The sequence below is a fragment of the Nicotiana tomentosiformis genome, chromosome 2, assembly GCF_000390325.3.
Source record: "Nicotiana tomentosiformis chromosome 2, ASM39032v3, whole genome shotgun sequence".
Lineage (NCBI taxonomy): Eukaryota > Viridiplantae > Streptophyta > Magnoliopsida > Solanales > Solanaceae > Nicotiana > Nicotiana tomentosiformis.
Window position 1 is genome coordinate 163,209,092 of NC_090813.1, and position 24,836 is coordinate 163,233,927.

At 42.0% G+C, this 24,836-nt stretch overlaps 1 protein-coding gene across 1 annotated transcript; it reads left to right on the top strand.

Annotated features, from left to right (window-relative positions):
- The first annotated feature begins 10,082 nt into the window (after positions 1-10,082).
- On the top strand, positions 10,083-10,901 carry LOC138905979 (uncharacterized). Its single transcript, XM_070194493.1, has one exon. The coding sequence runs from the start codon at positions 10,083-10,085 to the stop codon at positions 10,899-10,901; it is 819 nt and encodes a 272-aa protein (XP_070050594.1).
- Positions 10,902-24,836: the final 13,935 nt, after the last annotated feature.

Consider the following 24,836-nt stretch of genomic DNA (forward strand, 5'->3'; position numbering starts at 1 on the left):
TAAGAAAGGGAAAATAGGATTTTAGGTAGAAATGTTTTTCCTTCCGATTCAATTTCATTTTTAAGCCAATCCTAGAAAAGGGATGTTAATACTTTCATTTTGGGTACAAGAGGAAGGATGTTAATGGAAATGGCAAAGGCGTGATACAACTGGTTTTGGGTTCAAGTTCAAAGTTAAAGATTCAAGGGGATCGGTGAAAACCCACTTGTCCTATATCCGACGAGTATTTGATAAATGAGTAATGACGGGGGTAAATCTCAATGTATATTTACAATTTAACGAGTAATTAAAATTTGAGTTTAGAGACCGTAACGAATCGATCGGTCGTTTTGTGTAATTGCGCCATGTTTCCCCTTTTCATGCTTTGCACATGTGTGTTTATGGTTTTATGACTTGCGTGGCCGGTTAGTTTCGTTCCAGGGAGCTTTCGAATTGATTTGGATCTTTGATTCTTGACTTAGAAGTTTAAATTAGAAAATGTTGACAAACTTTGACTTTTGTGAAAACGACCCCGTTACTGTGTTTTGATGACTCGGATAGCTTTATATTGTGATTTCAGACTTAGGCGTATGGCCGAAATTGATTTTGGAAGTCCGTAGGTTGATTTGCCGAAATTTAGCAATTTAAAGTTGAAAAGTTTTGCCGTAGGGTGACTTTTAGCTATCGAGCTCGGAATTTGATTTTGGGACTTTGAATAGGAACTTGTCTGCAAAATTTAGTGTCGTTTGGAGTTGATTTGATAGGATTCGGACGTTTAGTTGTAACTTTAGAAATTCTTGAACTTTACTTTAAAATTCATGCGTTTTAGTGTTCGATTCGTAGTTTAGATGTTATTTTTGTGTTTTGATCGCGTGGCGTTCGTATGATGTTTTTAGACTTGTGTGGAGGTTTGGTTTGGAGCCCTGAGGGCTCGGATAAGTTTCGAACGTGTTCCGGAGTGATTTGGACTGAAATTGCAGAAATCTGGTGTCTGGTGCTCTGGTGTCGCAATTGCGAACACCAGAGTCGCATTTGCCAAGGTGTCAAAAATGGGGCAGTTGTCGCAAATACGACTATCCCTTCGCATTTGCGAAGGCAACAGATTTTAGACTAAGTTCGCAATTGCAAACATTTGTTCGCTTTTGCGAAGTTCCCAGCTTCGCAATTGCGAAGCCTTTATCGCAAATACGATGTTGACTTAGGCTGTCAGGGTTTGCAAATGCGAGCCCTGGTCCGCAAGTGCGAGGGTTCGCAAATGCGAACCCTGTATCGCTAATACGACATCTGCAGCTCGTTAAAGGGCTGGGAGACAGGATTTTTGAACTTATTCTCTCATTTTTGAACCCTGGACTCGGTAGGAGTCAATTTGGAAAGGAGATTTTCACCTACAAACCTTGGGTAGGTGATTCTAATATATTTCTAATCATATTCCATCAACATATCTTAGATTTTAACATCAAAATCATGTGAATCAAAGTGAAAATTTGTGAAACTTTGTCAAGTTTTTGGAAAATAATTTGAGTTTTGAGAGTCGATTTGGACTCGGATTTTAAAACTAATCACATATATGAACGTGTGGGGTCATGCGCAGTCGGAATCTACCATTGGACCCTGGTTTTGATCGGGCGCCCCCGGGTTGACTTTTGTTGACTTTTTGGGAAAAGTGTAAAAAACTTAGCTTTATCTATTGCAATTGATTTCACTATTATTGTTTGATGATATTAAGTCGATTTTTGTTAGATTTGAGCCGTGTGGAGGCGAATTTTAAGGGAAAAGCTATTTTCAAGTGTTGAACTGGTCTAGTTGAGGTAAGTGTCTTGCCTAACTTTGTGTGGAAGAACTACCCTTTAGGATTGGTATTGATTGATTCATTTGTGCTATGTGAAAGCCATGTACACAAGGTGACGAGTGGGTACACGGGTTGCACGTGCTATTCGACCTGTTTAAGCTACTTAAACTATTCCCATGCTTTAATTGAAATGACATACCATGTTCTAAATTCTCATAGTCAATCTATCCTTATTTATGTTAGTATATCCTTACATGCCTTAATTGGCTTGTTTAACACTTGTTCTACATCCTACTTGATAAATTGCTCTCATGTTTTAGTTGAACTTGTTGCCTCTTTTATTGTTACATGCTACCTCTTTATTGTTAATTATCATTATTTGAAGTTATTGTTCGTGTTATCTCCTACATTCTTGATTATCATTACTTGAAGTTATTGTTCATGTTATCTCTTTTCTTGTTGATTCCATTATTTGAAGTCATTATTATACATTATCTTTTCCATTGTGAGTTATTATTATTTAATATCGTGGTTATACATTATCTCATTGTTGAGTTGTTGGTGTTGAGGTTGTGAAAGCCGTTATCACATTGAGGCAAAATTGGTATTGTTGAAACATCTTCCTTGTTGGGCATTTTACATTCATTATTGTTGTTGATTTTCTTGTACTGTTGTGGTGGAGCCATGGGCTATTGTTGTGGAAATATTGATATTGTTGATCGTTGGCAAGTTGTGAAATATGGGCACTTGTGGTGCGAGTTGTTATTGTGATGTGATATTTACGTGCATGCGTCAGTATAAGGCTTGGGGTTAATGTGCATGCGGCGATATAAGATGGGACTTATGTGTGTGTTGCTTGTAGGGAAACTACGTGAAGCCACGCGACGTCATAAGGTGGGCTAAAATATGTGTAGATATTTCGGGAAAACTGTTTTCAAAACCTATTTTAAATGTAAGGCTCACGCGGCGGTATAAGGAAAGATTGTGATTGAAATTGAGAAATGTGAATATGAGGCGGTACCTCGTTGTGATTCTTGATTTATACGAGGCGGTACCTCGGCGGTGATTCTTATTGTACATGAGGCGGTACCTCGTTGTGATTCTTGTTGTTTATCTCATTTTGCAAGTAGTTTTGGTGAGAACGTTTCATGTTGCTGTTCTTCCTTGTGTTAGCAGTTGTTGTCCATTTATGATCATTTTGGTTCTCTTTAGCTGCTTCTTTTATGTTACTTCTATGTCTAATATCAGGTATTAGTTCATGCTATTGTCACGATCCCAATTTCTCTCCGTAAAATATCGTGACGGCATCTAGTCTCTAAGACTAGGTAAGCCTAACAAGCATGCGGAATAATTGAAATAATAATCTAAAAGCTCAAAACGTTAGCAACTATATAAAGTAAAAATTGTAACTCAAAGTGTATACCACTCCCAAAACCGGGTAGATATAAGTCATAAGCTCTAGATACAATGTTGCAAATATCCTAAACATCACTCTCTATCAAAACATAAAGAAATAAGGAAAAGACGGGATAGAAGGGGACTCCGAGGCCTGCGGACGCGGGCAGGTATACCTTGAAGTTGCCAAGCAGCAGCACAAGAATCTAATAACGAGGCTGATAGGATATACCTGTATCTGCACAAAAACATGTGCAAAAGCATAGTATGAGTACACCATAACGGTACCTAGTAAGTGTCAAGCCTAACCTCGGTAGAGTAGTGACGTGGTCAGGTGAGGGCCCTACTGAGAATAATAAGAAACAAGGCAGAAGATATAATAATATGTTAAAATGACAGGGAAGTGTAACAATAAAAATTTACAAAAGGTAACAACACGAAATCAAATAAGACGAATACAACACGTACGGAAGCAAAAATCTTACAAGTTAAGGAAAAACAACAACAAACAATATAGCAAATAGAGGAAATCAACAGGGGCACTCCCGAGGTACCACCTCGGAGTCCTAAAAGTAAATATCTCACAATTTTTCTTATACCACCCATGTGTATCAATAATCACAACGACACGGCAGAAACCTCGTGCAAACAATAACAACTGCACGGTAGAAATATCGTGCCACAATAACAATCTGTACGGCAGAAACCTCGTGCCATAATAACAATCCGCACGGCAAAAACCTCGTGCCACAACCAAACATTTACCTCAACAATAATCACGAAAACCAAAACATAACAATTGAAACAATGGTATTTCAAGCAAAGAATCCCACAGTTAAATAATGAATATGGAATCAAGGAAGCAAGTAATTCAACTAAGCATGTTGTACAAGTTACAAATAAGAGATAAGACACATAAACATGTGAAATTAGGCTAAACATGATGACTACACATGCTAAAGTAACTCAATTAAGGAAATAAAAGAAAACTACTTAGCAAAATCGGATTTTCAACATTTAGCCCGTGTACGCACTCGTCACCTCGCGTACACGGCCTTCACATATTGCAAATTACCATCACAGTACCAAAACCTAAGGGGAATTTCTCCCACACAAGGTTAGACACGTCACTTACCTCAAACTTCGCTCAACCAATCAATAAGAAGGCCTTTCCCTCGACTTTCCGACTCCGAATGACTCAAATCTAGCCAAAAACAATTACATACTATAAATATAACTATGAAAACTAATCTAAATAATGAAATTATGATTTTAGCAAGAATTGAAAAAATCGCCCCAAAAAGTTGACTCAGGCCCACGTCTTGGAACTCGACCAAAATTATAAAATACTAACACCCATTCGATATCGAGTCCAACCATACAAAAATTATTCAAATTCGATCCCATTTCGCCTTTCCAAACTCAAGAATTCGGTCTAAGAACTCTACACCTTTTTCTCCAAATTTTTTAACCCAAATCCTTAATTAAATAAAAAAAATCGAAGATAGATTAGTGAAAATTAATCAAAAACGAGTTAGGAACTCTTACCCCAACAATACCTCTGAAAATCCCTCAAAATATCGCCTTAATGCGAGCTTGGAATATTCAAAAATGAAGAAAAATCGCGGAACCCTCGAATTTAAGGTTCTGTCTAGCCTTTTCTCTCTTGTGAAAACTTAACCGCATATGCGGTTCCGTTTTTGCGAAAAATCCTCCGCTTCTGCGGATATGACTCAAGGCTTCCTTCACTACTGCGATCCTACCTCCACATCTGCGCAATCGCAGGTGCGGAATTTCCATCGCTCCTGCACAAACTCCCCCACTGGCCAACTCCGCTTCTGTGCCCATCACGCCGCATCTGTGACTACGCATGTGCGGAAATTTCCTCGCACCTACGACCACTGCACACCCCCATCCTAGGTCGCTTCTACGCTCCAGTGCTCGCTTCTGCGAGCTCGCACCTGCGATCAAAATTACGCAGGTGCAGTTTCACCAGAACTTGTGCACTTCAGCAATTTTAAACTCCCAACCTTCATCAGATAATCGTCCGAACTTCACACGAGGCCCCCGGGACCTGAACCAAATATACCAACAAGTCTTAAAACATGATACGAACTTAGTCAAGTCTTCAAATCATATCAAACAATGCTAAAACCATGAATCACGCATCGATTTAAGCCTAATGAACTTGAACTTCTAATTTCCACATTCGATGCCGAAACCTATCAAATCACGTCCGATTGACCTCAAATTTTGCACACAAGTCACAAATGACACCACGGACCTAATCCAACTCCTTAAACCCCAATCCGAGCTCGGTATCCATAAAATCCACTCCCGGTCAAACTTCTAAAATTCCAACTTTCGCCATTTCAAGCCTAATTCAACTACGGACCTCCAATTCACAATCTGGATCCGCATAACTCTTATGTCTGGATTGGGCTGTACGAAGTCGATCCTGAATCAATTTAACCTTTTCCAAAGCATCCTGAACCAAGTATGTACCAATAGTCTTACCTCACGGCTTAAGCCAACCCACTGGGGACCGGCACCGCCTACCATACAAAGCCTTGTACGGGCCATGTGAATGCTCGACTGATAACTCTTGTTGTAGGCAAACTCCGCAAGTGGCAAGAACTGATCCAAAGAACCCCCAAACTCCATCACATATACACAGAGCATATCCTCCAATATCTGAATAGTGTGCTCGGGCTCTCCGCCCGTCTGAGGGTGAAATGCTAAACTTAACTCCACCCGAGTACCCAACTCATGCTATACAACTCTCTAGAATTGCGATGTAAATTGCGTACCCCAGTCAGAGATGATAGATACCGGCACGCCATGAAGCCTGACAATCTCGCGAATATAAACCTGAGCCAGCTGCTCTGAAGAGTAAGTAGTCACCACTGGAATGAAATGAGCTGACTTGGTCAATCTATCCACAATCAACCAAACTGCATCAAACTTCCTCTGAGTCCGTGGGAGCCCAATAACAAAATCCATAGTGATCCACTCCCATTTCCACTCCGGAATCTCTAGCTTCTGAAGCAATCCACCTGGCTGCTGATGCTCATACTTCACCTGCTAAAACTTTAGGCACTGAGCTATAAACTCCACTATGTCCTTCTTCATTCTTCTCCACCAATAATGCTTCCTCAGGTCCTTATACGTCTTCGCGGCACCTGGATGAATGGAGTACCGCGAACTGTGAGCCTCCTGGAGAATCAACTTACGCAAACCATCTACATTGGGCACACATAGCCTACCCTGCATCCATAATACACCGTCATCTCCAATAGTGACCACCTTGGCATCACCGTGTTGAACCGTGTCTTTAAGGACAAGCAGATGGGGGTCATTATACTAACGTTCTCTGATACGATCATAAATAAAAGACTGAGAAACCATACAAGCCAAAACTCGACTCAGCTCGGAAACATCCAATCTAACAAACTGGTTGTCCAAGGCCTAAACATCCAATACTGAGCAACAGTAAATCGGCTCTGGTCTCAAAACCACAAAGAACAACCAAACACGACCGATACACACAGTCAACAACAATAGAATCTCCCACGGGTGTAGAGACATAGACAGGAGAACTCAAAGAATCATAGGATACACCAAAATACAGAGCAAAATAAGATGACACATAGGAATAAGTGGAGCCTGGATCAAATAAGACCGATGCATCTCTGCGACAGACCAGAACAATACTTGTGATGATAGAGTCGAATGCAACTACCTCCATCCTAGCAGGAATGGCATAATATCTGGCATGGCCTCTCCCTCTAGGGCGACCTCTACTTGCTCGACCTCCACCTTGAGCTAGCTGTACAAGTGGAGTGGTAGCTGGTGTTGTAACCATAGCCTGAGGACCCGGTGGAGCACGTGGTGCCTGAGTGGTCTATGGAGGTGCACCCGCCTGAGTCTGGGGCAATCCCTCACCATATAACGAGTGTCACCATGTAAGGCCCCGTATAATTTTACCTAAAACCCGAGGTTTTGTAATGCCTGGGTAGACTTATGCGCTATTGATTGTTGAAATAGTTCGGACTTTTTGGGTTGAATAGTGTGTTGGGGAGTTAAAGTAATCTTTTTAGAAATACAGGGCAATTCTACGGTCTATTCTGCGGTCGTAGAACTGGTCTGCGGACCGCATATTGACCGCAGACTGAAGTAGAGAACTAGGCAAAAATTTTCGACCATTATGCAGTCCATTATGCGGCCGCACAATCGTTTTGAGGGCCACATAACTCATCGCAGACCTAGCATGAAAATTTTCGGAGGGAAGTTCTGCGGCGCATTATACGACCGCAGACGGGTCACAGAGTGGGGCAGACTTGCCCAGTTTTGGAGGGCCAATATGCGTCCCATTTTACAGATTGCAGAAGCGTTATGCGGTCGCATATACGATCATAGATCTGCATCGGGGCTTCATTTTTTCTAATTTATGGACCCGACCCCATTCTTATAAAACAACCTTGGGGGATCATTTTAAAGATTAAAAACATACATTCTATAGAGAGGGAGTACCAAGGAGTGAGAGGGAAAGTTCCTAAGCTCATCATCCACCAATTATTGCTCAAAGTTGAAGAAATTTCAAGAAGAATTCATTAGGTCTTCATCCTTAAGGTAAGTTTCTACTCCATAGTCCTCAATTTCGTGATTCTAATAGAAAATAGGTAATAAGCCAAGCAATTCTTGGGCTTGAGAGTTATTTATTTTCACATGTATGTACTATCAAGGGTAGTGGGAGGATTGTTGAACTCTTTTGGGTGAACTTTGGATAGAGGGGGTGAAAGAATCCACCATAGAAGGACCTTGAAACCTTAATGCACACCTAGTGTTTGATAAAATGCTCAAGAGAGCTGGAACAATGAACTTTTTCCTAATTTGTGTTCAATTTTGCTATATCTCTAAATAGATCAAAGTGGCTAAGATTTTCGGAATATTGTAGTAATTTAAAAAGCTCGAGGCAAGGTATGTTGGCTAAACTTCTCTCTTATAATTGAATTCCCACGATGTTCTTGTAAGTCTCGAGTTGTCCATTATGAATTGACTTTTATGAATAAGTTTGGTGTCGAACGAGGTATTTATATGAATATGCTCAAAATATGTTCCGGAGTATTATTATCATGTTATGTTATTTTTCGGGAGCGTGTTCAACGTATGAAAATGTATTAAAATGTTGAGGCTTCAAGTCAAGCCCAAATGAATGTAATCATATCAAATTGTGTAAGAAATCACATGTGCTTAAGACCCTAAATTGCTCAAATGTGTGCTTAAAGTCTTGAATAGAAATGTTTGTTGTTGACAATCCGTGTTAATGTTTGAAAGTGGAATAGTGAGCATGAATTATGAAGTACGGCCAATGTGGCAAGAATATTATTGCGTTATGTCCAATGGTGAAAATAAAATGAATGACATGTAAAAGAATATGAATGGAGTGGTAAACACTTTTAATAATAAATGCCTTAGGAGTATTGTTTATCCACCGAGGAAGGGTAGGTCGGAACAACCTAACCCCGAAACTACACGTGTCGGTGTAGGAGTGATTCAAGGGTAAATCCCTGTGTTAATGTGATGAGATTGTTCCCCCTTGTATAGGATGAGATTGGAGTGTTGAGAAATTTTCTCTTAAATAGGATTAGATTGTTGCTAGTGAGATGTGATATGATGTCGACCCACACGACATTGTGGTGAGACGACTTAGTCGATCGGGCTGAGATCGGACGCCATGCCGCATACATGGTGGTATTGTGAGTATATGTCTCGGGGTGAGATCGGACTCCATGCTAAAACACGGTGGTGTATCAGTGCTAAGATCTCCCAACTTAAATTACTAAGATTTACTTGAAATTTACCTTTCCCCTAACTTGACACCTTGTTACCGTCTGTGTTTATTATTGATTTCATGTTTTATTCTCCGTTTACTGCTACTCATCCTATTAAGAGGGTGTTTAGTTTTACATACTAGTACTATTGCATATGTACTAACGTCCCTTTTTGAAGGGGCGCTGCTTCTTTAATGGATGCAGGTGGTTCCATAGCAGGTGGTATTGATCAGTGATAGCAGCAAACCCTCTCCTCAGTTGATTTGGTGAGCCCCACTTCATTTAAGGGTCCTGTATCTCTTATTCTTTGTACATAGCATTTTGGGGTATAGCCGGGGCCTTATTGCCGGCACTGTCTGAGCCATCTTTAGGTCCTGTTAGAGGCTCCGTAGTTATAGTGTGGGTTGTATCTATGTTTTTGGAAGGTTAACTAAAAATGTTGTAATTGTATTATCTATTCCACTTTAACTATGATTGTTTAATGTACTGTTTTGAAGACTTGTTAATGACGTAACTAATGGAAATGAACTGGTGTTATTAACATGACCTCTTAATGTCTAATTAATGAAATGTATTCTTCTCTTTATTCATGGGTGAGTTGGGTAGATGGCACTGTGCAGGCTTGCTTGACCGGGGTAACTCTGTTGAGCGCCGGTCGCGCTCCTTGAGGCCGGGATGTGACAAACTTGGTATCAGAGCCTAAGGTTTTAAAGTATCCTAGGATGTCTCGGAGCCGTGTCTAGTAGAGTCCTTCTTATCGGTGTGTTGTCGACCACATCTATAATTAGGAGGCTACTTGGGAATTTAGGAATTCCCTTCTTTGATGATCTAGATCGTGCGATAAAGCTGATTGTAAGATTGTTCCTCCTTTAACTCGCGCATTGCTCTAGTTTTCAATATATGGCGCCCAGGAAAAAAGCAAGAACTTGCCAAGGAGCCAATCCCACCCAGGAGTGGCAGTTGATACTTTACTCTATGATGCGGGGGAGCACCCGAGGGGTGAGAATATTCCCCCGACTACTACACTGCCTGATTCCACTAAACCTGAGTAGACCGTACCAGTTCCTGCACCTACTGAGGGTGTAATGATCCCTCCAATTGATATTCCAGTTCCACCATTATCCCCAGCTTCTGGTCATTGTGTATCTGATAGGGATCTTAGGGAAGCCATACAGATATTGGCTCAGATAGTGGCTTCCCAGGCCCAGAGATCAGATGTTGCACCCACTTCTTCTAGTCAGCTAGGGGATTCCACTAGTTCCAGGGTGAATAGATTTCTCCAGTTGGACCCTCCAGTGTTCACAAGTATTGATCCTCAGGAGGACCCCCGGGAGTTTATTGACGAGATGCACAAGACCCTCCGAGTTATGCGGGCTACTGAGACGGGGGGAGCAGAGTTGGCCTCCTACCGCCTGAAAGGGGTGGCCTATTCTTGGTTTGAGATATGGGAGGATTCTCGTGAGGAGGGGAGCCCTCCGGCGAGGTGGAGTGAGTTTGCCGATGTATTTATTGATCATTTTTTTCCTGCCGAGACTAAGGCATCCCATGCCACTAAGTTTGAGAACCTGAAACAAGGTAGCATGAGTGTGTGGGAGTATCATATGAGATTCACACGCATGTCCAAATATTCCATCTACATGTTGCCTACTGTGGAGGCTAGAGTGCGCCGGTTTGTGCAGGGCCTTAGCCCCTTGGTTATTAATGAGGCCGCTACAACTGCCTTGAATTTTGATATGAACTATGGTAAGATGGTGGCATTTGCTCAAACCATAGAGACCCGCAAACTGAAGAATAAAATGGAGCAAGAGAGTAACAACAAGGCCCGGTCAGCGGGCAACTTCAATGGTACTTCTGGTGGTGGTGGTAGGACAACTTTCAGGGGAGGTTCATCAGGGCCATCCTAGTCTTTTGCTCAGTATTCAATTAGTTCACTGCCATCAGGGCCCAGTTAGCAACATGGGAACCATTTTAGGCCCAGCCAGGGCAACAGGGGATCCTACCAGCAGGGTCGGTCTGGTAGGAGATTTCAGCAGCAGCGGAGGCCCCCATGCCCTAGGTGCGGGAAGATGCGTTTTGGGATCTGCTATATGGACCAGCCCATATGCCAAGGGTGTGGAATGAGGGGTCACATTCAAAGGGATTGTTGTTCGTCTCACCAGAGCATAGGCAGGGGTGTAGCTCAGCCAACTAGTTCTACAACTACTACATCCATAACACCTCCTCCAGATCGAGGCACCCCAGCAATCGCAAGGCGTGGTACAGCTAGGGGTGGCACACAGAGTTCGGGAGGACCTAGCCATTTCTATCTTATGAGGGGTTGCTAGAGTTCAGAGGCTTCTCTAGATGTTGTCACATGTATATTGACTGTCCAATCTCATGATGTGTATGCTCTTATTGATCCCGGTTCCACTTTGACCTATGTTACTCCTTATGTTGCTATGGAATTTGGGATAGAACCAGAACAACTCCATGAGTCATTCTTTGTATCTACTCCGGTTGGTGAGTCTATTGTGTCCGCACAGGTTTATAGGGATTGTGTTGTCATGATGCGTGGTCGGGACACCATGGCCGATCTCATTGAATTGGGGATGGTTGATTTTGATGTAATAATGGGGATGGATTGGGTTTATTCATGTTTCGCAAAGCTTGACTGTCGAACCAGAACCGTTAGGTTTGAATTTCCAACTGAGTCATTGATTGAATGGAAGGGGGATGATGTGGTGCCGAAGGGTATGTTTATTTCTTACCTTAAGGCCACAAAGATGATTAATAAGGGGTGTATCTTCCATTTGGTTCGGGTTACGGACACTGATGCGAGGCACCTATACTTGAGTCTGTGCCTATTGTGAATTAATTTTTGGAGGTATTTTCGGATGATCTCCCTGGTATCCCGCCAGATAGGGAGATTGATTTTGGGATTGATATGATGCCAGGCACACAACCTATATCTATTCTACCCTACAGAATGGCACTAGCAGAATTGAAGGAGCTAAAAGAACAATTGAAAGATTTATTAGAGAAGGGTTTCATCCGGCCGAGTGTGTCGCCTTGGGGCGCACCAGTTCTGTTTGTAAGAAAGAATGATGGGTCACTAAGAATGCGTATTGACTATCGGTTGCTCAACAAGGTTACAATAAAAAATAGGTACCCACTGCTAAGGATGTATGACTTATTTGATCAATTGCAGGGTGCTAAGTACTTCTCCAAGATCGATTTGAGATCGGGGTATCACCAATTGAAGATCATGGAGCAGGATATTCCGAAAACAGCTTTCAGGACCCGGTATGGGCACTTTGAATTTCTGGTAATGTCTTTTGGGCTAACAAATGCTCCCGCAACTTACATGGATCTTATGAATTGGGTCTTCAAACCTTTCTTCGACTCCTTCGTAATAGTGTTTATTGATGATATTCTTGTTTATTCGTGGGGTCAGGAGGACTATGCCGATCATCTCAGGGCAGTTTTGCAAACTCTATATCAGCACCAGTTATATGCAAAATTTTCAAAATGTGAATTTTGGCTTGGATCTATCACGTTCTTGGGTCATGTTGTCTTTAGAGAAAGAATTGAGGTTGACCCGCAGAAAATTTCAGCTGTGAAGAATTGGCCTAGACCTACTACCACAACAGAGATTCACAGTTTCTTGGGCTTAGCTGGATGTTACAGGAAGTTTGTGGAGGGATCCTCCACTCTTGCCTCTCCGTTGACTAAATTGACGCAGAAGGCGGTTAAGTTCCAATGGTCAGATGCTTGTGAAAGGAGCTTCCAAGAGTTAAAATCAAAATTAACTACATCATCGGTGTTGACTCTACCAGAGGGTACAGATGGATTTGTGGTATATTGTGATGCTTCAAAGATCGGTCTTGGGTGTGTATTAATGCAACATGGCAAGGTGATAGCTTATGATTCTAGACAACTCAAGAATCATGAAAAGAACTATCTGACATATGACTTAGAGCTTGCGGCGGTGGTATTTGTATTGAAGATTTGGCGTCATTATCTGTATGGGGTCCATGTAGATATATTCATGGACCATAAGAGCCTACAATACATTTTCAAATAGAAGGAATTGAATTTGAGGCAGAGGAGATGGCTTGAGTTACTCAAGGATTACGACATCGATATTCTGTATCATCCGGGGAAGGCCAATGTTGTGGCGGATGCTCTTAGCCAGAAATATATGGGTAGTTTGGCTCACTTGGAGGCATATCAAAGGCCGTTGGCCAAGGAGGTTCATCGGTTAGCTAGTTTGGGAGTTTGTCTTGCGGACTCTAGTGAAGGAGGGGTGATTATGCAAAATAGGGCTGAATCGTCGCTTGTGGTGAAAGTCAAGGAGAAGCAATTCAACGATCCATTGTTGGTACAACTAAATGAGGGGATTCATAAACATAAGACCATGGCCTTTTCTCTTGGCGTGGATGAGGGTACCCTAAGGTACCAAGGGCGTCTATGTATTCCAAATGTGGATAGTCTCCGGGAAAGAATCATGACCGAGGCTCACACTTCTAGGTATTCCGTGCACCCGAGCTTTATAAAAATATATCATGATCTTAGGGAAGTCTATTGGCGGAACGATATGAAGATGAATGTAGCAGATTTTAAGGCAAGATGTCCAAATTGTCAACAAGTGAAGGCCGAACACCAAAGGCCCGATGGGTTGGCACAAAACATAGAGATTCCAATGTGGAAGTGGGAGATGATCAATATGGACTTTGTGGTAGGGCTACCTCGCACTCCTCGCAAATTCGACTCGATTTAGGTGATTGTGGATTGACTCACGAAATCAGCACACTTCTTACCTATTAAGGCTACTGATACAACAGAACAATATGCTCAGTTTTACATCAAGGAAATAGCCAGGTTACATGGCACTCCAGTTTCTATTATCTCAGATCGGGGGGCACAGTTCACGGCTAATTTTTGCAAGAAATTTCAACAAGGTTTGTGTTACGTCTCGCATTTTCGTACGTTAAAGTTTCATCTTCAGTTAATTGACGTAGACTCGGGGATGAGATTTTCTTGAGATTATAAGCATTTATGCTATTTATAACAAGCAATAAGTAAGTGTCGTGAAAGAAAAAAGGGTAAACGAATCAAAGAAAATGAGTTTCGTTGAAGGTTGTCGATTTGGGATAAAATACGGTCCAATCTATAATACCCGATATTTATGGACTAGTACCATACAAAGTACCATATGACCATGATAGTATGATGTATAAAGTGTATTAAAAATGAGTAGCATTTTAAGTAATTTGAGATAATTTTTAATTATGTGGGTAATTGGTTAATTATTGATTTAACGGGAGATTAACCATGTAATTAAGGATTTCTGGATAATTGTAGGTGGGGACAAAGCCCCCCCACGTGGCAGCAAGTGGAGGAAGATTTAAGTGACTCTTGCCTTTAGACAATTAAATTAGGAGGCATATGGACAACATTCTTAAGCCATCCCTTGCCAACATGTAAGAAGTGGAGTTTATATTAGTCATCTCTAACTTTTCTTCAATGGATATCAAATTCATTTTGGTGAGGGAATTATACAGAAAGGCAAAACAAGGAACGAATGTGAGGGAATTTTGCAATTTATATGAAACTTCGTATTACAATAGCAACGACAATTCTTGGATTAGTAAAGGAATTCATACTAAATTGCACTATGCAATAACAAAGAGATTTTGCAATTCTAAGGGAGTACGGTGCAATCCTTCTCAAGAATATCATACGGATTTTTCCCTACTCCAGGTATGTTAAGGCTAAGCCCTTCCTTCATGTTGGCACGATCTCCTAATTACATGTGTTTGATAATGAGGCATAAAGAGAAGTTCATACTCCCGAATTTATATACATTATCCTAGTCTCATAAATTACAGTATTTCCCTTATCGGGACTTCATATTTAATTGAGTATTGTCTTCTTCCAGTCAAGAGAGCAGAGAGCCTATATATATAGTATTACAGTATTTTCATTACCATCGAGCTATAATCGATGGGTAAGCCCTTATTGGGCAACCTCTGATCAGATGGTAAGTTATATACCGAGCCTGCTGTGGCCGAGCACCTATGAGCGAGCCTAGTTGGCCGAGATACAGAACCTAGTATGGCCGAGCTTCTATGAGTGAGCCTACTTTGACAGATCAGTTTTATATATATATATATAACTATATATATCGAGCCTTATAGGGACAGACAACTATTTTACTTATTATATTGAGAGAGTTGAGTCAGTATCAGCAGGTAAGCATATCTTCAGATTATCTTTGACTCCCAGTTACTTCAGTATTATATTATCAGTTCAGTTTAAGCTTTCAGTTATTTTATTGCCTTGCATACTCGGTACATCATTTCGTACTGACGTCCCTTTTTCTGGGGATGCTGCATTTCATGCATGCAGGTTCAGACAGACAGACGGGTAGACCTCCTTATTAGGTGTTGCCCGAGTTCAGCTTTATCGGTAAGCTCCATGTCCTTCGGAGTTGCCGGGTCTAGAGTTTTGTGTACATCCTGTATATATATGTATATAGGTTATGGGTAGTTTGGGGCCCTATTCCGATCACAGTATATCCAGCGGTAGAGGCTTGTAGACATATCCTATCAGTTAGTGCAGTATGTTGGGCTTGTAGGCTTTGTATGTATATTTTGTTGGTTTTTCAGCCGTAGTAGCTATAACGACCTTGTCGGCCTAGCTTTATATTGATGTTTAGTCAGCAGTAGTTTCCGTTCGGTTATATATTTTACTTCGCAAATTGTCTTGCAATGTGGCCCCATGGCCAAAGTATGACATTATATGTTCAGAGTCCCTTAGTCGCACGCAAGGATAAATGAGGCACCGGGTGCCGGTCTTGCCCCCCCAGGTTTGGAGCATGACAAAAGTGGTATCAGAGCAGTTCTATCCAAGGGAGTCTACAAGCCGTGTCTAGTAGGGTCTTGTTTATAGAAGTGTTGTACACCACATTATATAAGCAGGGGACACAGGGCATTTAGGAGTTGGTTACTTTTCTTTCAAATCTAAATCGTGCTGTAGAACTGAGTTATACGAAATTTGAGTTAAACTTACGTGTTGGCATTTGCATGCACAGATGATGGTGACTAGGAAGACTACGACTAGTCAGAGGAGAGATATAGCAGTAGGTGAGGGGCCCAGCAGGGTACCCCTAGTAGATGAGGCCCAATCTGAGGCCCAAAGAGAGACCCCTACTCAACCATTACCGGCTCCTCCACCACCTGAGGAGATTCCTAGGGAGACCGCACAATCCAGTTCTCCCTCTGCTTCCATCAGATCAGGACTTGAGGAGTGCGGTGTATTTGTTGACACAATTGGTAGCTACCCAGCAACAAGCTAGGGCACCCGCTAGTGCAGGATCTTCTGAGGGGTCTGGGAGTTCAACGGTCTGAGAGTTTATTGCTTTGAGTCCCCCAGAGTTCACGGGGACAGATCAGAGGGAGGACCCGCAAGATTTCATAGATTAACTTCACAAGATCTTTCGGATTATGCATGCCACGGAGAAAGAGGCAGTTGAGCTAACAGTTTTTTGACTATGAGATATAGCCATTCTTTGGTACGAGGGATGGGAGAGGTCTAGGCGACGTGATGCATCTCCAGCTATTTGGGAGAATTTTTTAGATGCCTTCATTGACCAGTACTTACCGCGAGAGATTCGACAGGCTCGAGTCGATTAGTTTCTAGCCCTCAAAAAGGGCAATATTAGTGTTTGAGAGTATAGTCTCCGTTTTGACTCATTGGCTGGATAGGCACCATCCATAGTTGCTACTATGCGGGACAGGATCCATAGGTTTATAGTAGGGTTGGCCCTAGAGCTGATTGAGGCATGTGCCACCGCTGCACTACAGGATAGTATGGATATCTCCCGGATTCAGGCATTCGCCCAAAATATAGAAAGAGGTAGGCATCGATAGCAGGGTACAGAGAGGACTAAGTCAGGGCAGCGTAAGAGGATGAGATTTGCTAGGTCTGAGAAGCAGTTTTAGGGTAGTTATAGGCCTCAGTATTGACGGCCACCTAGTCCTCCGCCACCTTAGTTACATGGTTACAAGTATGACCATTATACTCAGTCAGGACTAGGTGACAGCTCACGAGCATCGGGTTTGCAGCAACGTCGAGGTTTAGGGCAGACATGGTCATTTCTGCCGCGATGTGACATCTGTGGTAGAGGACACTTGGGCCAATGCCGAGCCGATGCTTGTTATACATGTGGACATCCGGGGCATATGAAGCGAGATTGCCCAAATAGAGATTTTGGGGTATGGCACAACCAATGATTTCAGCAACAGGATCATATATGTCTGTGCATCCTTCGGGGCGCGAGTCTTAGTCTTTGGGTGGTCGAAGTTGAGGTAGAGGTAGAGGTTCCAGTTCAGGTGTTAACCAGAATTGTAGCTATACTTTAGCGGGTTGACAGGACCAGGAGTCTTCACCAGACGTTATGACATGTATGTTGACCATTTGCTCTCACGATGCTTACGCCTTGATATACCCAGGATCTACTTTTTCATGTATTACCCCCTTTGTCGCGAGGAAGTTTGGTATAGTGCCTGAAATACTAAATGATCCTTTTGCGGTATCTACACCGGTCAGAGAATCTATTATTTCTAGACAGGTTTACCAAGGTTATATGGTGACAGTTTGTAGTTGTCAGAACTCAGTCGACCTAGTTGAGCTAGAGATATTGGATTTTGATGCTATCATAAGCATGGACTGGTTGGCAGCTTGTTATGCCATAGTTGATTGTCGAGCAAAGACAGCCAGATTTCATTTTTTGGGTGAGCCAGTCCTTGAATGGGTAGGTAATACAGCGACACCGAGAGGTAGGTTTATTTCCTATTTGAAGGCGAGGAAAATGATCGCAAAAGGGTGCATTTATCATATTGTGCGAGTTAGAGATGTAGATGTTGAGATACCTACACTTCAGTATATTCCAGTAGTCAAAGAGTACGCAGATGTATTTCCAGATGAACTTCCAGGTATTCCTCCAGAGCGAGAGATTGATTTTGGCATCAATTTGCTTCCGGAAACTCAACCAATATCTATCCCTCTGTATAGAATGGCACCTGCCGAATTGAAGGAGTTGAAGGAGCAGTTAAAAGATTTACTGGAGAAAGGTTTTATCCGGCCCAGTACCTCACCTTTGGGTGCACCGGTATTGTTTGTACGGAAGAAAGACGGCTCGCTGAGGATGTGTATCGATTATAGGCAACTGAATAAGGTAACTATTAAGAATAAGTATCCACTTCCAAGGATAGATGACTTGTTTGATCAGTTGTAGGGAGCTAGATACTTTTCAAAGATAGATTTGAGGTCGGGGTACCACCAGGTTAGAGTTCGGGAGAAAGATATTCCCAAGACAGCCTTCAGGACTCGATATGGCCACTTCGAGTTCCTTGTCATGTCCTTCGGGTTGACGAATGCACCTGCCGTGTTCATGGACTTGATGAATAGTCTATTCTGGCCATCTTTAGATCTGTTCGTGCTAATATTTATTGATGATATTCTAGTTTATTCATGTTTCGAGGATGAGCATGCGGACCACCTGCGAGCGGTGCTCCAAACCCTCCGTGATAGTAAATTATATGCTAAGTTTTCTAAATGTGAGTTCTGGTTGAAGTCTGTAGTATTCTTGGGGCACATTGTATCCGATAGAGGTATAAAGGTAGTCAATCAGAAGATTGAGGCTGTGAAATCCTGGCCTAGACCTACCACTTCGATAGAGGTTCGTAGCTTTCTAGGCTTAATAGGATACTACCGGAGGTTTGTAGAGGGTTTTTCTTCCCTTTTGGCACCATTGACAAAGTTGACACAGAAAGAAACTAAGTTTCAGTGGACAGAGGCTTGCGAGCAGAGTTTCCAAGAGCTTAAGAACAGGTTGACCTCAGCGCCAGTTCTAGCACTTCCAGAGGGTCCAGATGATTATGCCATGTATTGTGATGCCTCAGGTGTCGGGTTAGGATGTGTCCTGATGCAACATGGGAAGGTAATTGCATATGCTTCAAGTTAGTTAAGGAAGCACAGGTGGAATTATCCGACCCACAACCTCGAATTAGCTGCAGTTGTCCGTGCACTTAAGATATGGCGGCATTATTTATATGGCGTTCATGTTGATATATTAACAAATCATAAAAGCATGCAATATATCTTCAAGAAGAAAGAATTGAATTTGTGACAGAGGCGATGGCTTGAGTTATTGAAAGATTACAATGTTAACATTCTCTACCATCCAGACAAAGTTAATATGGTAGCAGATGCCTTAAGTCGCCGATATATGGGTAGCTTAGCACATCTAGAGGCCTAAAAAAGACAATTAACTAGAGAGATTAATCAATTGGCTTGTTTGGGGGTTTGGTTAGTAGACTCTGGAGATGGTGGAGTTGTACTCCAAAATACTGCAAAATCATCTCTCACAACTGGAGTAAAGGAGAGGCAGTACGAGGACCCAGAGTTGGTCGAGTTGAGAGAGCTAGTTTCGCAGCAGAAGAAGCCGTTGTTAGAGCTCAAGGGAGATGGAGTTCTCAGATATAGGGGTCGTCTGTGTGTTACAGATGTAGCATGGCTACAAGACAGGATTATGTCAGAGGCACATTATTCGTGGTACTCCATTCATCCTGGGTCGACGAAGATGTACCATGACATTAAGGATGTGTACTGGTGGAGCGATATGAAGAAGAACATTGCCGAGTTTGTCGCTCAGTGTCCTAGTTGCCAGCAGGTGAAGGTAGAGCACCAGAAGCCCGGAGGGCTAATGCAGACTATAGAGATCTCGACGTGGAAATGGGAGGCGATAAACATGGACTTTATCACGGGTTTACCTCATTCTCATCATAAGTTCGATTCCATATGGGTGATAGTTGATAGGCTCACGAAATCAGCTCATTTCCTATCGGTCAGATCTACATATACAGCAGAAGACTATGAAAAGTTATATATTAAGGAGATAGTGCGGCTACACGGGGTACCAGTATCTATTATATCTGACCGTAGGGCCCAGTTTACAACACATTTTTGAAGGTCATTTCAGAGAGGTCTAGGGACTCAGGTTAATCTCAGCACAACTTTTCATCCACAGACTGATGGACAAGCCGAGCGCACAATTCAGACGCTCGAGGATATGTTACGAGCATGCGTGTTGGATTTTAACAGAAGTTGGGATGAACATCTACCTCTTATCGACTTTGCATATAATAACAGTTACCATTCCAGTATCCAGATGGCTCTGTACGAGGCTTTGAATAGGCGTAAGTGCAGATCTCCTATAGGGTGGTTTGATGTTGGAGAATCTGGGTTACATGGGCCAGACCTGGTTCAGCAGGCTATAGAAAAAGTAAAGCTTATCCGGGAGCGACTGTTGACAGCTCAGAGTCGTCAGAAGTCATATTTTGACGTGCGATGACGAGACTTAGAGTTCGGGGTTAATGACTGGGTATTCTTAAAGGTGTCACCTATGAAGGGCGTGATGAGGTTTGGCAAGAAAGGCAAGCTTAGCCCAACGTATATTGGGCCTTATAGGATCATTCGAAGAGTGGTCCAAGTAGCTTATGAGTTAGAATTGCCGTCGGAATTGGAGTCCGTCCATCCGATTGTTTACGTATCTATGCTACGAAAGTGCATTGGCGATCCTACCCGAGTGGTGCCCACGGATGATGTACATATTATGGAGGACTTGTCATACGAGGAAATTCTGGTTGCCATCCTAGACCGACAAATCTGCAAGCTACGAAATAAGGAGATAGCCTCCGTGAAGGTTTTATGGAGAAGCAAGAAGGTGGAAGAGATGACGTGGGAAGCGGAGGAAGAAATGAACTCTAAATATCCCCACCTATTTCAAACTGAAGATATGGCTCGAGGTGGGATACCTCAACACCGCTCTATTCAGTCCAGTAGGTCATTAGGTAAACTCTTATTTTTGACTTTCAGAATTTATAATGGACAATTGTGTGAGGCCAAGTGTTACTATTTGTAGACATTGGCCAGGTGTGGCATGTATAGTATGTTTTCTGGCTGCGTATAGGTTGGTTTTAATCTAGTGTACGGAGGAGACTCTGGCAAAATTTTCCCAAAGTCTCTAAGAATAAACATTCGAGGACGAATGTTTCTAAGGGGGGAAGGATGTTACATCTCACGTTTTCGTACGTTAAAGTTTCATCTTCAGTTAATTGACGTAGACTTAGGGATGAGATTTTCTTGAGATTATAAGCATTTATGCTATTTATAACAAGCAATAAGTAAGTGCCGTGAAATAAAAAAAGGGTAAATGAATAAAAGAAAATGAGTTTCGTTGAAGGTTGTCGATTTGGGATAAAATACGGTCCGAGCTATAATACCCGATATTTATAGACTAGTACCATACAAAGTACCACATGACCATGATAGTATGCTGTATAAAGTGTAAAAATGAGTAGTATTTTAAGTAATTTGAGATAATTCTTAATTATGCGGGTAATTGGTTAATTATTGGTTTAACAGGAGATTAACCATGTAATTAAGGATTTATGGATAGTTGTAGGCGGGGACAAAGCCCCTGATGTGGCAGCAAGTGGAGGAAGATTTAAGTGACTCTTGCCTTTAGACAATTAAATTAGGAGGCACATGGACAACATTCTTAAGCCATCCCTTGCCAACACATAAGAAGTGGAGTTTATATTAGTCATCTCTAACTTATCTTCAATGGATATCAAATTCATTTTGGTGAGGGAATTATACAGAAAGGCAAAATAAGGAAGGAATATGAGGGAATTTTGAAATTTATATGAAACTTCGTATTACAATAGCAACGACAGTTCTTGGATTAGTAAAGGAATTCATACGAAATTGCAATGCGTAATAACAATGAAATTTTGCAATTCTAAGGGAGTACGGTGCAATCCTTCTCAAGAATATCATACGGATTTTCCCCTACTCCAGGTATGTTAAGGCTAAGCCCTTACTTCATGTTGGCATGATCTCGTAATTACATGTGTTTATAACGACGCATAAAGAGATGTTCATACTCCTGAATTATATACATTATCCTAGTCTCATAAATTACAGTATTCTCCTTATCGAGACTTCATATTTAATTGAGTATTGTCTTCTTCCAATCAAGAGAACAAAGAGCCTATATATAGAGTATTACAATATTTTCATTACCATCGAGCTATAATCGATGGGCAGGCCCCTACTGGGCAACCTCTGATCAGATGGTAAGTTATATACCGAGCCTGCTGTGGCCGAGCGCCTATGAGCGAGCCCAGTTGGCCGAGATACAAAGCCTAATATGGCTGAGTGCCTATGAGCGAGCCTACTACGGCAGAGCAGTTATATATATATATATACCAAGCCTTATAGGACCAGACATCTATTTTACTTACTATATTGAGAGAGTTGAGTCAGTATCAACATGTAAGCATATATTCAGATTATTTTTGACTACTAGTTACTTCAGTATCATATTATCAGTTCAGTTTTCAAATGTTTTATTGCCTTGCATACTCGGTACATCATTTCGTACTAACGTCCCTTTTTATGGGGACGCTGCATTTCATGCTTGCAGGTTCAGACAGACAGACGGGTAGACCTCCTCATTATGTGTTGCCTGAGTTCAGCTTTATCGGTAAGCTCCAGGTCCTTCAAAGTTGCCGGGTCTAGAGTTTTGTGTACATCTTATATATACATGTATATAGGTTATGGGTAGTTCGGGGCCCTGTTCCGATCATAGTATATCCAGTAGTAGAGGCTTGTAGACATATCCTGTCAATTAGTGCAGTATGTTGGGCTTGTAGGCCTTGTATGTATATTTTGTTGGTTTGTTAGCCGTAGTATCTATGACGGCCTTCTCGGCCCAGCTTTATATTGATGTTTAGTTAGTGGTAGTTTCCATTCGGTTTTATATTTTGCTTCGCAAATTGTCTTGCAATGTGGCCCCATGGCCAAAGTATGACATTATATGTTCAGAGTCCCTTAGTCGCAAGTTGGTACGCAAAGATAGACGAGGCACTGGGTTCCGGTCTCGCCCCCGGGTTCGGGGTGTGACAGTTTGGGTACCCAGGTGAATCTTAGTTCAACCTTTCACCCGCAGACTAATGGGCAGACAAAGCGGACTATTCAGACGCTTAAGGATATATTGCGCGCTTGTGTTCTTGACCTCAGAGGTAGCTGGGATGATCATTTACCGCTTATAGAGTTTGCCTACAATAACAGTTATCATACCAACATTCAGATGGCACCGTTCGAGGCTTTATATGGTAGGAGATGTAGATCTCCCATTGGATGGTTCGAGATTTGGGAGGCGGAGTTGATAGGGCCATACCTCGTGCATCATGCTATGGAAAAGGTCAAGATCATTAAGGAGCGGTTGAAAACTGCTTAGAGTTGTCAGAAGTCCTATTTAGATGTTCGTCGTAGGGATTGGGAGTTTAATTAAGATGATTGGATATTCTCAAAGTTTTCCCCTATGAAGGATATAATGCGGTTCGATAAGAAATGGAAATTGAGTCTGAGGTATGTCAGACCGTATAAAATCATTTAGAGGATTGGTCAGGTGGCTTACAGGCTAGAACTACCTCTAGAAATATCTTTAATGCACCCGGTGTTCCACGTGTCCATGTTGAAGAAGGTGGTTGGAGATCCGTCGCTTATTGTTTCGGTTGAGACCATTGAGGTTAATGAAGAATTGACTTATGGAGAAATTCCAGTTGCCATCCTTGATAGGCAAGTCCAAAAGTTGAGGAACAAAGAGATTGCCTCTGTGGAAGTACTATGGCGAAACTAGCAAGTTAAAGAGGCCACCTGGGAGGCCGAGGAAGAATTGAAGAAGAAGTACCCTTATTTGTTTGAATATACATGTATTCATAACGTTGTGTTCTATGAAAATGCTAAGAGTTACCTTCTATGAATTATGTATCATTTGTACAATTGATGTTAAAGGTGTTCCTTTTTGGTAGTATATGGCTCGTGAGGCCACGGTTGACATTGTTTTAATATTATGTTGCGTCATTGGTTCCTGTATATGTTGTTAAGACTGGTTTTGGGATTCTCTGGCAGGTGGATATGACCAATTACAGGGGAGACTCCGGCGAAACTTTTAAAAATTTAGGGAGTTAGTCAAAATTTAGAACTGCTGGTGTGTGTTATAGCAACTAAGTCACATTGAGTGCTAATGGTGAATTTCGACCTTCATTCGAGGATGAATGATCTTAAGCGAGGGAGGATGTAAGGCCTCGTAAAATTTTACATAAAACCCGGGGTTTCGTAATGCTGGGGTAGATTTATGCGTTGTTGATTGTTGAATGGTTTGGACTTTTTGGGTTGAACAGTGCATTGGGGAGTTGAAGAAATTGTTTTTAGAAATACAGGGCATTTTTACGGTACTTATAAAAATAAAACTGATTCTTGAACCCACATTCTGAGGTCGCAAAACTGGTCTACGGACTGCATATTGGCCGCAGACTGAAGCAGAGAACTGGGCAAATATTTTGGACCATTATGGGGCCGCACCATTGCTTTGCGGGCTGCATAACTCATCGTAGACCCAGCATGAACATTTCCAGAGGGATGTTCTGCGGCGCATTATGCAACCGCAGAACATGTCTGCAGACCGCAGACGGGTCGCAGAGTAGGGCAACGTTGCCCAATTTTGGAGGGACATTATGCGGCCCATTTTGCGGACCACAGAAACGTTATGCGGTCACATACCTGTGTCGGGGCTTCATTTTTTCTAATTTGTGGACCCGACCCCATTCTTATAAAAGAGACTTGGGGATCATTTTAGAAGATGAAAAACATACATTCTAGGGTGAGGGAGTGCCAAGGAGTGATAGGGGAAGTTCCTAATCTCATCATCCACCAATTCTTTC

Coding starts and splice junctions, on each gene's coding strand:
- LOC138905979 (XM_070194493.1), top strand. CDS start 10,083: ATGATCCCTCCAATTGATATTCCAGTTCCACCATTATCCCCAGCTTCT.